This window comes from Plutella xylostella, chromosome 19, assembly GCF_932276165.1.
Source record: "Plutella xylostella chromosome 19, ilPluXylo3.1, whole genome shotgun sequence".
NCBI classification, from domain to species: Eukaryota; Metazoa; Arthropoda; class Insecta; order Lepidoptera; family Plutellidae; genus Plutella; species Plutella xylostella.
Window position 1 is genome coordinate 3,589,079 of NC_063999.1, and position 14,914 is coordinate 3,603,992.

Below are 14,914 nucleotides of genomic sequence, written 5' to 3' on the forward strand. Positions count from 1 at the left end.
AGCCTTAGCTGGCCATTATTGTTATTCGTTCCTGAAAAATTGTACTGTACCCAAGGTACATCTTCATTTAACTATTTAGTTTTTAAGTTTGTTATATGCAATCAATAGTCGCTAGTATAAGTATAATAGTTATTATTAAGTAAGACATGGAAACATTATGGCGTTGATGTTTTGTATAAAAATAAATAATATAATAATCATAATAAATGGTTTTACTTCACCATGGTCGATGGCCACTAACTAGAGGTGGTTTTCTACCGGCGCGGCGAGGCGAGACTAGGATTTTAGGTATACATTGGTATAAAAATAGCGGATCTATCAACTTAGAAAAAAATAAAAAAATCCAATATTCTCGTCTAGTCGGTTGACTACCACTGCGTTCTTAAATAAAGGCAGCACTTACCATACTTACATTTGAAATAAAACGATGATCATTTAAAAATATTATTGTATATTTGTCAACTGAAATTAAACAATATCTTAAACCTAATTAATTTGCCTAGCAATATTTTGGAAATATAACAGAAACGCTAATCATTGTAACTTGTTAACATTTAGGCTTATCGTTATTTTAGCTATAGTAACTGCTAAACCATTGCTGGTTTAAACCATTAGAAAGGAAAAATGACATAATAAGGAAATCCATCAGATAACACGAATTAATATATTACCATTTTGTCATGATTGGCACAGCAGCAGCCGAATTGAATCAAAAAGCAATAGATGTGGATATGGAATAAGTTATTCCAAGTTTTATAATGATGATACAAAGCTCTAAACTTTATGCCAACTTTACTGAAAGGGCTGTAAATGTAGCATATTTATGCAGACATTTTGATGCCAATCATGGAGTAGAGACAAAATATCCAGGGAAAAAGAAGAAGTACAGATTGTATGTTGAAATAAAGCGCCGTTAAATAACCAAGCAAATAAGATGCATTCCAGTTAATTAATACTTTTAACATATTTGGAAATAAGCTAGCCCGTAATATAAAATATATTTTTAACTTTTACATGCTACACAATGCACCTTCCTATAACCTACGGAACTAATATACATACAACCGGTGATAGTTTACAAACCAACTCTGAAATGTCACCCGTAAACTAATCACCAGAGTTTAACAATTAAAATAGCAAAATATAAACTATGACAGTTTATAATAAACTCATGTAAATATTAAATATTATGTTGACGTAAAATTTACGATTATAAAACTAAGGTTAATATTTAAAAGTTAGTACCGTTTTTAGGTATCCATTTGTTAGTAGGCCTTCAATAAATAGAATTCATAAAAAGTTTCACACTCAGTTCGATCTAAAAATAACTGCACTAAGGTTCTGTTTCACAATGTATACTTATATAAGCCCTGATAGTTTATTTGTGGTTATATATTATGATGACCACAACGTCGACATTCAAGTTACTAATCATAGTACTACGAAAGGCCATGTTCGTTATTGTATACATACACGATCTTCTGATCATCTTTGAGGGGCAACTTGACAGAAGTTAGATCTCAAGAATACTTTATATGATGCGTCGGCACTCTGTAACCAGACATTGTGAAACAGGCACTCAATCTATATTTTGACACGTCTCATGATATTTACAACCCTATGCGATTAATTAAGTTAAGAAAAATCACTTTATTTTGTATTTTACGATTGAGCTGTATTAAAATACTAAAACCGCTTCAGACGTTTCAAAAAGGCTTTAAATATTAGGCGTTATTTAAGTAACTTAACCAAATTAATACCAATTTAAAACTATGAACCTAATTTTGTAAGAAATATAATTTTAAAAGCTTTTAAATTGAAATATTGTTCCTAATTACAAGTTACTTTATAAAACGTAAGGCAATCGTGGTAGTGTCTTCGTTATCTACATACATATTTTACTGGTTTGGTAAAAATAGTATTTTCAATGATTCAGTTATTTCCCAATGCCTTAAAGGTAAGATTTATTTTGAAAATCGTCCATTTGTATAAAGGCAGTACTTCGGTTTGAAAAAAAACCATTATCAGTTATAAAAAACTTCGTGAAGATTTTCAGAATAGAACTTTCGTCAAAAATGGAATGGAATTTTACCATTAACAAATAATGAAAATTTTATCATGTATTGATATGGGAAACCGTAGACAATCTGCCAGAACTAACATAGGATCTGTTGTATAAAAGCAGATGACAAAAAAATATCAATTGACAAGTTTTACCCTGATATATTTGCAGGTTTACCCGTGAGAAGTACAGGATAAAAAGTAAAATTTAATTCTGATCTGCATGGGACATAGTCAAACGAATAAAGTTTCGCATCTACAATATTAGTATTTATGTACGGATGAACACTTGTCGAAATTCAATACCTTTGTTTCGTCATCCTGCTTTCACGCAACAGGTCGTTATGAAGATGTTGTTACTCGCTCGTGGCCTCACTTGCCGCCGGCCTCCTTCGCCGCATGATTGTTGGACTCTTCAGTCTTATCACCGTCACTGTAGAACTTTGGCTAAAAAACGACAAAACACTATTAAATAAACCATAATCATCTTTGCATAAAAATGTTTCTTGGTGATGGGTGGTGTTGCCTTGGCTCAAAAACAAAACAAACGTAAAAGAAAACAAAACACAAATGAGTAAAAAACAAACTTTAGTTAGTGGAAGGCTACCGTAATAACTAGCAAACGAGAAAACAGGCATTACAAAACCAAAACCAACAAAAACCGATGGTATACTGGGTGTGGTGACTAAACTAGGTACCTGCAGTCTAATCTATTATGTTATGTATGTATCTGTCCCTGCCAAGTGTTTGTTCATTCACAACGGATCTGTTAACAGTATCGTTTAGACATAAATAATGCTCTTATAATTTACTGGATTCGTTGCACTGCCCTAAATGTTATACACACTCAAAAATCTGCATATAAAATAAATACAAATATGTCAAAACTTTTCCGAAAACAGAGTCCGTGAGAACGGTGCCTAATGCTAACCTCTATGGATTATGAAAACCGTAAATAAATTTCAACAAAACAACACAAAATAAAACAAAGTACATAGTAAATGGGAAGCATGACCGGTGGCTGACTAACTTACACATTTTGTAATTTGTACTATACGGTTGTGACTTTATTTCCAAATCCATTTCTCACACCATTATAGCTTGTAAAGCCCTAAAAATAAATAATTTGTTTATAGTTCACGCTTCATCTACGCTTCTAGCACACAAAGCGAAAACGAAAATAATAGATACAAATTAATTTACGGGTAGACATTAAAATATATACAAGCAAAATCAATAACATAATATAACAATTGGGATATAAATATCCAACACATCAGATCATTTAGGATTGCCATTTATTCCACGAATGGGAGGGAATCTCTACTCTGTAGACATGGGCACACGAGTCATTTAAAATTACAAACGATCATCAACCTGGCAAGTTAGCGTAGAAACAAAACGAATTTATTTTGGGCTGGCAATTCTACTCACGCCTATGGGAAAGCTACAAAAGAGGCCATGTAGATTGTAGGTACTATGGCCATGATTTAAGAAAAGTGGCCCCCCTATTCACTCTTTCTTGCCAGCCAGTAGTTTCAAGAGCGAAGGAGATAGCTCCAAGTACTAATCACTATAACCTAACGAGAGAGAAAGAGACAAGCATATACCTCATCGTGTTTCTCCTGCGCGACGCGGTCGTCGTCGTCGTCGCTGTCGTCGTCGCCCGACGAGTCGCCGCCCGAGCCCGCGCCCTCCGCCGCCTTCACTGGAATTATAGCAAATATTTAATATAGGAAGTTAGGAACACAATTTATATCTTTTTAGTGTGTGATGATTGTGTGAAGGGCATGAAAACGATGAGGCAACAATGTAATTTGTTGTTGTAATTTATAAGTAGGTTAAGAAAAGAATGGTCCTAAAAACACCCACACTAAGAGAGCATTTGGAACGTTTCAATGCCCGATCTTTCCCGCCCGCATCTCACATATCGAGCACCTAAATAGACTTTTTGCACATGCGTGTGCGTGTGCTCACGAGAGACACCCATGTGTGTGTGAGTGTGTGTGTGTGTGTGTGGTCGGCGTCGCGGCTGCGCTCGCGGGTGAGCTCGTCGTAGCACTGCAGGCACACCCGCAGCGGCTTGGAGCTCTGTGTGTGTGTGTGTGTGTGTGTGTGTGTGTGTGAGTCACCTGGGGGCGCGGCCGGGTCGGCGTCGCGGCTGCGCTCGCGGGTGAGCTCGTCGTAGCACTGCAGGCACACCCGCAGCGGCTTGGAGCTCTGGCCGCGGAGGAGCCAGCGCTTCGACGAACAGCCGCCGCAGACTACCGAGCCGCACTTGCGACAGTGGTGCTGGAACGAAGCATGGGATAGTGGGATAGAATAATAAATTTTTTTCAGCATGAAAGAAAATATTACTAAATGGTTGGGTGAACGAGATAAGATAATATCGGAAAATAATGGGATTACATTATTATAATCAAAAGGAACAGGTAAAAATTTAAGATATTTTTTTCTTCAACTGGTAGCCCTAAATGAAAGTAAAATTGTCACTAAAGGAAATTTGCATTTGAGTGTAAATAATTCACATAACATACATTTTTAATGTAAATTCAAATACCTAAGTACTCTTCTTTCATATTAAGGCGTCAACACTGCATACACTAACCCCCTTATTCATAGAAAAGTTACAATACGTTTTAACTAATAAACTGTTTTGTCCCTCTCTTTCAAAGAACAAATTGTTCTTTGTCGGAGAGGGACAAAACAGTGTATTAGTAAAAACGTTCTGTAACTTCTCTATGAATAAGGGGGTTAATCTGTGCAATCATACAATACAAAGTAAAGGCAACGCACATCAAGCGTATCAGTAACAGTTCAATTTTTATGACTCATGAAAGTTTCTTAAAGGAGCGATAAGTAATGAGTATCATAAACATTATTTAAATGTTCACCTCAATGTGCACAACCATAAATAATGAGTCTATTTGCACCAGCAGACCCTGTTGGCACTGATCTGCCAATAATTATTTATAAATGATCCTACTAATCACTGTTTGTTTCTGGACTCTTTGTTTCAGAGAAATATGTATCTGCAATTTTATCTAGATTGCAACACGTGCGAAAAAGTTTGAATGCGATAAGATTAAATATTGATGAATGAAACATAGAATCAGGTAGCGAACTCTATTCAATACCTGTAATTAGATATAATATTGAGATAATAAAAATATGTAGATTATAGTAGGACGAAAATGTCGCACTCTAACAAATAAATGAAAATCAGTTGGACCTAGTGGACAACCACAGACGTCTATTGTTATGTGTGGATAACACTAACACTGCAACAGGAGATTTTGAACCTAACTGACTGAAGTACTGTAAGGGTGCTTACATAGAGAATCGGGTTCCCTGTATCTACCTGTACCGGTAACCTGATTATGCGAAAGCGCTCGTGACATTTAAAAATCCGGGAAATGCTCCGTGAGTGAGCACTTTACCGGTACAGGTAGATACAGGGAACCCGATTCTCTATGTATGCACCCTAAGATGTACCATGACAACTCTATGGTACCATAATCAGACACACTATAACACCCCTGTTTTAACGTCAGCAGTTACAACAACGAAACCAAATTCTCCTTACCCTCCTGTTGAGCACGGTGAACTGTGTCTTCTTGCAGTGCATGCAGACGGTGGCCTCGTTGTCCGGCACCCACACCGCCGCGTGCTCCGACGGGGGCTGCTTGCCGCCTGCGGGGGATGAACAGTCAGCAAAAGAGACGTGGGGATGTACAATCAGCAAAAGAGACGTGGGGATGTACAATCAGCAAAAGAAAAATACATAGGCCGGAGAAAAATACTTTCATTGTACTGTATTCAGATACACTGATGAGTGATGATATGCCACATGAAAAATACTTAACCTGTAGTGTGAGTTGTTTTTATGTAGGTATCCATAAAATATTATTAGATTCATCTATTGCTAGTTATAGAGTCTGATGTGATGACATTTACATCTGTATCATTAGTAGGTACAGGATTAAAGACCACACAGCGCACCCGCTTTTGCCAAACAGCTACACAGGTGCTCAGTCTCTCAAAAGTGTAAAAAGTATATGAATCAAAAGATGCTGCTAGCACGCTACTTTGTATGATAAAAACATGTCAACTTTTATAGTGAAGACAAAGATATACTACTAAAATCAAGCAAACATAATAATATACAGAAGATTAGGTATTTATCTTCTTTCTGACCTCTTAATATGTGCATAACAGTGCCATTATGATAATGAAAAGTGCCTATTTTCACATAATTAAAATTGTAGTGTTTATGGCAAGTTTAAAGCAGATACTTACTCTTTCTAAGTAAATCCTCTATACATTTTTCAATGTGTGCCATCCACTCTTCTTTTTCTGTGGCAGTGGCTGCATACACTGCAAATGATTTAGATGCTGTGCGGATCAACCAGCCATTGCGGTGTTCTGGAAACACACATAAGAGAGATGTAGTCAAATGTCATCAATTCAAGTGGTAAAGAAGTGAATTGGAACTTAATGAAATAAAAAGATGTGAAATAAGGTATCACACATAAAGCTTACTGGATGTTGTATCATTGTTAATGAATTTTAATACCACTCAATAAAGTTCCAGTCTGGGGATTTTTTATGCATAAAAGTTAGTTAAAGTTCAACAATAAAATAATTGTGAACTGATAATTATAAAAAAAACATATCTCATCTTCAGGACATGCAAACAAGTGTAGGTTCAATCACAAGTTCAATAATACATTATCATATGATTCACACTGGTAAATACTATGATGAATGATGACTCATACAGTGATTGTGACAAGTTTGTAAAAAAGAAAGATTATTTAATATTGTAGGTCCAGTACCTAGTCCCTTGAATTAGTTTGTATACTCATCAAAAGATAATTTTGTTTAGAGATAGTAAAAACTTCATTGTAAATAGAAGTATCTAGTATCTCACTATCTTGTACTTAGTGAGGACATAATTTATTTTTGATAATCTACCCAAAAAGTTGATTTAGAAGTTCTTAATCTCAGCAATGAACTGTATATATTGAAGGTATTCATACATACACTAATTAGTTGACATAAAACTTTCATATTCATAATTCCTTACCATGTAAAACAAAAAGTGAAAGTCATAAAATACAAACACAAACAACTTACGTCCTTCATCTTTTAATGATTCTAGCTTGACTTCCTCGAGGGGGATAACATGCTGTTTGTTATATTTCTTCTTGTTTATAACTATGTTGCCGTACACTAGTATGTCATTGAAGAGGAAGAATTGGCGTGCTTTGGGCTTCTTTCGGCACATTTTGGTCAAGACTCCTTCTCCAACCAGCACCCTGCCTTGCTCGGCCAGCGGCTACAAATTAAAACATGTTAAAAATATTGCAGCTTAGCCATAACAAATAATAAACTAGCATCTGAGCAGGGTAAAATATGAAACTATGTGTAAAGTTAACATTGATGATAACAGTCTGATATCTAAACCCTGACAAGCCGAAGCAAAACTTATCTTTAGCTTTGTCGGTTGATAAAAACTACAGTAGTTGTCACTATAAAAGTTAGAGGCCAAATTTAAAGGTGCTGTGTCAACAATATGGGTGCGTACCTGGCCTGAACTGCCGAAGCAGTTCTCCACCATGGCAATTCTTCTTGCATTAGCCTCACTATTCACTGAAATAAATAATAATAAACCATTACATACAATCGAGATTTACAGTTCGACGTCAAAGGAAAGTAAAGCAATAGCGGTCACTCCTACAGGTAGAAACTTTAAGTTTCCTAGTACTATTACAAATGAAACAAGATGATAAAAGAGTTTGTACGTATGTCAATAGAACGGAAATATCTTACCTAAACGATCCACCATTGTAAATAATTTTATTTTACGTATCACTCTCACAAAAAGGAAATAATAAATTGTGTGTTTGAGCGAGAAAATGTGTCATTCACTGATCTGTGTCTATGGTGTCATTTGTCTCACAGATTAATAAAAACTATTTGCAGTCTCAGAATACTAACAAACTCATTGAAGAAGTTGATGAGGGTTTGCCATAGCCATCAGCGAAGTCAACATTCACCATCACCACTATAAGCATGCCGACATGCTCCGAACCGCTATTCAACTGAACAATGTTTGATGTACTTACGGTTCACATGGGGCGCTGCAAAGTAAACGAACGAATGCTAATAAGATGCGATGCGTCGACGTTTGCTAGTATTCCGGAGCGTGATTCAAAATAAAAAAAACAAAAAATATTTATTTAAAACACCATAGAATTTATTATCTCGATGTGCTTGATTAAATTCATTGGTGGCTCGTAGCTCCCAAGATCCCCACGAACGCAAACGCGTTAAAATTTTGTGAAAAAGTCTGGCACAAACGAGCGAAGCGAGACACCGTTATTATTCTGAAGTTTGGCAGCCCCATCATCTGCGTTTAGTTTATGTTTTAATTTTTATAATATTTTATAGCAACTGAAGTTAATATTTATCGTAATATATCAATCTATCATAATTTTAATTTCTGAAATTAATATTGAATTAATTTTAGTTTATATTAAATTAATTTTGTTTCAACTTGGTATTTCGTTGAATACATGAATATGATTCGTTTAGTTTTCAAGAAACCATAGACACGCATTGAAAGATCACATGAGCGGGCATCCATTTTTGACACAGCTGACAGCTAGTGGTCGATAACTTAATAATTTTTGTTCGAAATAAATCTTGAATTTATTGAACAAAATGAAGATTTGCGGCCCCAAATTGTCGCTATGTGGTCTGGTTTTGAGTGTGTGGGGCATCATACAGTTGGTAAGCTATTTCACACTTACAATCTTGCTATGAATCGTTCATAAAGAGTATCGTTACTAATCCCAAAATATATTAATTTCAGACTATAATGGGCGTCTTCTACTATATCAGATCAGTAGCTCTGTTAGAAGACCTCCCTGAAGCGGAAGGAGGCCATCACACCATCGAAGACTTTATTGCCACGGTTGAAGCTGGCTACACTCAGGTCAGTTCTTCCACTAAATGTTACCTTGCACTAGATATTGGCCTAATTCTGTTATAATTAGAAAAACAAGACTCACCTTAGACCACTATTACAAACTATCTAAAATTCTGTCATTTAACTCTATGATGAAATATGTACATTGATTTTGATGATTATCCTAAACTTGTATCAATATTTCTTTAAATTTGTTTGACAGAATGCCTACAACTGCTGGATAGCTGCCCTCCTGTATGTCATCACCCTGGCCCTGTCTGCTCACCAGTTCTGGGCCAACAACCGCTCCTCAGTGAGCATGTAAATAACTAAATGTGCTCCAAATATATTGAGTGGCGAGTCACAAGTGCTGGTACCAACATGTAAACCAATTTAACAGAATGAGTTTTATAGCACTAATTAAGATGATTTGTGTTGAAGGTGTGACTATTGCATAGTTCCATTCCATAAGTTATTGAATTGATGATCAGTCATTAGTATCTGACTTACTATTTACTACTGCAGCATCTAATTTTAATTAAGTAGTAAATATATACTCAGATACAGGCAAAGTTATTGCTTAAATATATCTCCATTGTATGTGTCCAGAGTAGGTATGTGGATTTCTATTCTAGCTCTGTCTATTGAAAAACGGCATTTAACTTCCTCTACATATAAAGATGCTACTCTGGTTATCCACATTCTTAGTCCCAATTACAATAAGTTAAAATATACTTTTAAGTAAAGAAAATGATTCTGCACAATATTAATTACTATTTTTAACAAATAGACATCTATGTGTAACCAAATCAGGTAATCATACTGCTTATGTTTGAAATATTAAATTTAAACTGTACATAAAATATTGTATATTGATTAGATGTTTTTTTGAAGTAAAGTATTAATGTTACTTTAAACTTTTATTTTAATTCCTACAACACAACTTAGCCTCAGTCTGTTTAGATTTTTCATGTCTTGCATCTAGCTACTCAGGATTTATTTACAAAGTTATCTTTGCTTTAAATCATCATCATCACACTATGAATAGTGTCAGGTGTCAGTAATGTCGTAATGTCAAACACAGTCAAACATTATTATTACAATATCAAAGTAGTTAAATAAACGAAAGATTTTTATACTATCAGTGCCTGCAATAGTCTGATTCATCTGGATTTTATACACATAACCATGATAAGTCTTCACTCCTGTGGTTTCGTCTGCACTTGCCTCAGTTTATGGGGCATTGTGCAATTGGTTAGCACTATTTGCACTCATTTGTATTGTAAAATTTGTGCTGTAAGAAGTAGTAATTACTTTAAGTAAGCAGTTACTTTCTGCCGTGCTTCGAGTCAAGGGATGCTCATTAACAGTTACAGAGACTGATACTGAGTAGGCTACCTACCTTTATAGTCCACATTCCAAAATCTTTTTCATTTTATTCCTTGGTTATTGTTGCTGTGATATTATGGCCGTGCTCCCCAGTCTATGGAAATGTCGAATAGGGCCACCTGCTTTTTTTGCTGTACCTACCAACTTTTCTCACCTATAGTAGTATAATTTTGTAGGAAGGTATCATCGGCATGATGGGTTCTAATAAATAATTCAATTTTCAGTTATGGCTAGCTCTTCTGTTCTATATAGAATCCATGGAGCTCATCCACGAAGCCGGCCCCCAAGTTGAATCAATCACCGACTACAATGCATTTTTAACTGCAACAAAAGATGGTTACAAAAAGGTAGCTATTACAAAATTGATATAGGTAGTAGTAGTAGGTATTTAAAATCTGTGATTATTTGTAATTTGTATAATCACTGCTCAGGGATAACTAGCTGCTGGTTACACCTTTAAAATGGATCACATAGTATGTTGAAATGGCTCAAGTACCTACCTAATAGCTCTGTCTCACGGTCACCTTTATGCATCTCTATGCCTTTATGCTTACAGGTGGCAAGAAATTGTTTTGTGGCCGCGATCATTTACGCATTAACGTTCATTATCTCGCTGCATTGTATCAAGAAGGCGAAGGCCAGGAAAGCCAAACAAGCCAAGGAGTTGGAAAATGACGAACTGTTTTGTACTCCAAAGGAAGTGGTTCCTAAGATAAAAGATAAGGTGGTCAAGGATAAAGCGAAACCAAAAACGAAGCCTACCGCACCAGAATCGGAGACCGACGCGCCTGCACCAATACCGTTTTTGTAAGACTTATACCCACAACAAAAGTATGTCATATATTATTCTGTATAGGTATTTAGGGCTACTTGCACCAACATATTAAACCTAGATTTAGTGTTAAATCTCGAATTAGTGTCAAATTTTATATGGATTGACGTTTCTTAAATCGAGATTTGACACTTCGGGTCACTTTTACCAACAGCTAAACGTATTTAAAATTGTATTTAACTCAAATTTTAACTACTAAATACGTTTAGCGTTTGGTGAAATTCCACCTAAATCTAGATTTAAATGTTTGTGCAAGTGGCCCTTAGATACTTTAATTAAACCTAGGTAGCGTAGGTACCTAATAGATCTTAGTTTTGTTTTATAATGCAAGCTACATTTTAAGTTATTTATAAGAAATTGCATTTAGTTAATATAAGAAAGTGCATTAGTGAATTGCCTAAATAAAAAACAATATATGAACAAAATTATAAAATATATTAATTCATTCAGGTACACAAAGTTCTATGATCACACAAAATTCCACTAATGTTAGTTTCACAGGCCTCTCTTCACGTAGTTCCAATATTCACACTTAGGTTTTCATCTCTACTGTATTGTGGGTTTTCCTGAGGACAAAATAAGAATCAGTTAATAGGTCAATCAGTAAGCAGAATGAAGAAGCATCTGAATGAATTTTAAATTAAATTAGAAAACATTATAAATCCAAAAAAGTGCTGCCGTACAAATTATAAACGGTTAAAAGAATATGGTTTTGCCCTGGGGTGGCATACTTTTGCTGACTATACAATAAGAGACTCAAAAAATAAGGTAAGTAACAGTAAATTTAAACTAATGCAAAGTAAACCTCGAAGCTGATTCTCAACCACTCGCCTCTCGAGTCTAGCGTTAGAATTCATTCAAATTTGCAAATTGATTACCATTTATTAATCGTTACGGCGCACCACTGGCACTTTAAAGACGGGTGGTCGAGAATTGCCCCGTAGGTCCCCTACCACGAACCCCTACCCTCAAAAGCAACAACCAAATCAATGGGAGATTTTCAACCATAGACAAACAACCATAGATTATAGATGACTTCATACTCAACAGCACTGCATTTTAGATGCCGGCTACAAAAAAAAACGCAGTGCCGTTGAGTGTGAAGTCATCTATAATCTATGGTTGTTTGTCTATGGTTGAAAATCTCCCATTACATGTAAGCATTCAACCTGCGCTTGCACGAGGTCGTCGCTGTGCTGCGCGCGCGCATGCAGCCACGGGTCCGCCAGGATCTGCGGGATCTTGACCCGCACCTTGAGGGGAGCCAGGATCTTCGTGATCAGCTTCTTGCAGTCGGAGGAGACTTTCGGCTCTCGGGGGAACGTCACTTTGTTTTGCACTTGCTGCGGATGGATGGAAATGGTTGATTGTTGGTTTAGGTTAGTAGTTAACTTTAGGGCCAACTTCTACACCGTCCGTGATGTGAAAAATGTGACAATATTTTGGGGGATAACCGTAATTAGGTGGTTTCTCTCTAAAACGAATCTAAATTATACCTATTGACCAACTGAAGTAGCACGTGGTAGCACTAAATAACACTCAGCAACTCACCTTCAACAACTGATTATAATTGGTATCGTCAAACGGCAGCCGGCCATAGACAATCGCATACAGCACGACGCCCGTGCTCCATATGTCGGAGTCCTGCGGCCGGTACGGAACCCCCTTCAGTATCTCCGGGGATGCGTAGGCGTAGCTCCCGCAGAAGGTTTCGCTGAGGGCATACACGCCGTTCTTTGGCTTCATGTGGCCGCGCGCGAAGCCAAAGTCGGACAGCTTGATGTTCAGACCGGTGTCCATTAGCAGGTTCTCGCATTTTATGTCCCTAGGGGCGAAATTTAGGTTAGGTAAATAAATGTAAAGATGAAAGAAATAAAAAATATGTAAAAGCGCCATCTGCTGGCGCGGAGCGTAAATAAAGCGAGAGGTTGCATTGAGCGGAAATCCGGAGCGTGCTGAGCTCAAAGCAGTGGAGGTACTATATCCCATTTCACGGGGAAAGACATCTGACAGAACCCTTATTACATTGGAATAAGGGTCTATATTGTTTGTTACCCGACTACGGCGGAGCGTAAAGGAGGATTATATCAGATGTCTTTCCCCGTGTAATGGGGTATAAATGGTATAAAGCTGCGTACAGACCGGCCCAACGAACGGCCAACGAACGTCCAACGATGGATATTTATCATACATAATACAGGGCAGATTGCAGCAACGAAGGTCAACGAAACCCGTTCGTTGGCGTTCGTTGGACCGGTCTGTACGCAGCTTAAGTGACACATACCTGTGCACGACCCCGCGCTCGTGGCAGTAGTCGACAGCCGCCACCAGCTGGCGGAACCAGCGGCGGCCGCGCGGCTCGTCGATGTGCTGCTCCTTGCGGATCATGTCCAGTAGGCTGCCGTTCTCCGCGTACTCCATCACTATGTACACTCTGTGGGGAGGGGGGTTGGGTCAATTTGCAGTGATGATAAATGGAATGCCTATGCAGCAGTGTAGCAATAGACATAGACACCCTATTGGTAGGCCCTTCTATGAAATTCCTGGATATTCATTACGTGGAGCAGCCTATTTTGTCTTCAACTTTGTTAACAACATTGTATACCATGATAGCGTCTTAATGTGGACGAAAATCGAATGCCAATAAATTTTGCATTTATAGAAGTAACTTATAGTATGGAATGTAGTTAGGAACCTATATTAATAAGAGAGAAAAATGCAGTACCTGTGAGTGGTTTCGATAGCTTGCAGAAACCGTATAAGGTTTTCATGTTTGAGGCCTTTCACCACTTCTATTTCTCGAGGTAGAAACTTTTTCAAGTAATCACCCGGTGCTTGAAATTTACTGATAATTTTGATAGCAACATTGCAGTTGTGTCTTTCACTGGTTGCCACCTGAAAACAACATTTATAGATGGTAAAATAAACTTCCGTTACATTTAAAAATAAGTTCTTCTTCTATCGTGTAAATGCACTAAGCTAACTTCCTCAATAAATAAGTTTGCATTTATGAAATGTTACCTAAACCTTTATTTCATTTATGTATTATACTATTGCTAAGGTGATGTAGATGTTTATTATCAATCAGTTTCCTGTTTACTACACATTCAATACATATTTATGTACCTAAACAACATCTTGCGCATACCTTGACAGTAGCATATGAGCCAGATCCGATGGTGCGTCCAAGGACGTAGCCATGAGTTTCGAGAACGGTTAGTTTCCTGTCGGCAGCGTTGTGGACGGCCGTGGTGGGCTCAGCGGTCGAGACATTATCATTGGTCCTCACATCCGGTCCCGGCATATCACGGAAAATTTACAATTTTTATAATTTTTCAAAACTTTACAGTCACATTACTGAAATAAACTGAGTTCACAAATTTATCGTCATTTTCAATCTCTTTTTTAATTCAAATCATTTTGTCAAAGTGAAAGATTTGACAAACTACAAACTATTTTAAAATGACCGCTTTATTAAATCCATAGACAATAATAATATTGGTAGCCAGTACCAGTGGCCCCCGAACGCCATCTATTGTTAGGTTGGCACAGTAGGCCTTTATGACAGAATGCAAGGAGGATTAATCATGAAACCAAGAAGTTTGTAACAAAGTCCTTGCATGAAACCAGTAAAACCATAGATAAATCGCGGACGG

The 14,914-nt window shown here is 36.9% G+C and overlaps 4 protein-coding genes across 6 annotated transcripts; 2 read left to right on the forward strand and 2 right to left on the reverse strand.

The window, feature by feature from the left end:
* Nucleotides 1–434: 434 nt before the first annotated feature.
* LOC105391444 (pleckstrin homology domain-containing family F member 2) lies at nt 435–8,034 on the reverse strand. Of its 2 annotated transcripts, XM_048627835.1 has the most exons (9): nt 7,897–8,034; nt 7,652–7,716; nt 7,201–7,402; nt 6,361–6,486; nt 5,648–5,754; nt 4,194–4,353; nt 3,672–3,769; nt 3,096–3,172; nt 435–2,508 (listed from the first exon to the last, which is right to left on the reverse strand). In XM_048627835.1, the coding sequence occupies exons 1-8, from the start codon at nt 7,910–7,912 to the stop codon at nt 3,113–3,115; spliced, it is 834 nt and encodes a 277-aa protein (XP_048483792.1). In that variant the 5' UTR covers nt 7,913–8,034; the 3' UTR covers nt 435–2,508; nt 3,096–3,112. The 2 variants fall into 2 exon arrangements, with proteins under 2 accessions (XP_048483792.1, XP_048483791.1); XM_048627834.1 differs by lacking the exon at nt 3,096–3,172.
* A 656-nt stretch (nt 8,035–8,690) lies between these two features.
* LOC105391429 (ribonuclease kappa) lies at nt 8,691–9,947 on the forward strand. The gene is made up of 3 exons (XM_011562898.3): nt 8,691–8,859; nt 8,942–9,064; nt 9,261–9,947. The coding sequence occupies exons 1-3, from the start codon at nt 8,791–8,793 to the stop codon at nt 9,360–9,362; spliced, it is 294 nt and encodes a 97-aa protein (XP_011561200.1). The 5' UTR covers nt 8,691–8,790; the 3' UTR covers nt 9,363–9,947.
* A 180-nt stretch (nt 9,948–10,127) lies between these two features.
* On the forward strand, nt 10,128–11,400 carry LOC105391431 (ribonuclease kappa-B). The gene is made up of 3 exons (XM_011562899.3): nt 10,128–10,291; nt 10,651–10,773; nt 10,983–11,400. Exons 1-3 carry the CDS (start codon nt 10,226–10,228, stop codon nt 11,235–11,237), a joined length of 444 nt encoding a protein of 147 aa, XP_011561201.2. The 5' UTR covers nt 10,128–10,225; the 3' UTR covers nt 11,238–11,400.
* A 272-nt stretch (nt 11,401–11,672) lies between these two features.
* LOC105391432 (testis-specific serine/threonine-protein kinase 3) lies at nt 11,673–14,707 on the reverse strand. 2 transcript variants are annotated; one of them, XM_011562900.3, is made up of 6 exons: nt 14,407–14,707; nt 13,984–14,153; nt 13,543–13,692; nt 12,810–13,083; nt 12,413–12,601; nt 11,673–11,824 (listed from the first exon to the last, which is right to left on the reverse strand). In XM_011562900.3, the coding sequence occupies exons 1-6, from the start codon at nt 14,560–14,562 to the stop codon at nt 11,768–11,770; spliced, it is 996 nt and encodes a 331-aa protein (XP_011561202.2). In that variant the 5' UTR covers nt 14,563–14,707; the 3' UTR covers nt 11,673–11,767. The 2 variants fall into 2 exon arrangements, with proteins under 2 accessions (XP_011561202.2, XP_011561203.1); XM_011562901.3 differs by having other exon boundaries at nt 12,428–12,601; nt 14,407–14,705.
* Nucleotides 14,708–14,914: the final 207 nt, after the last annotated feature.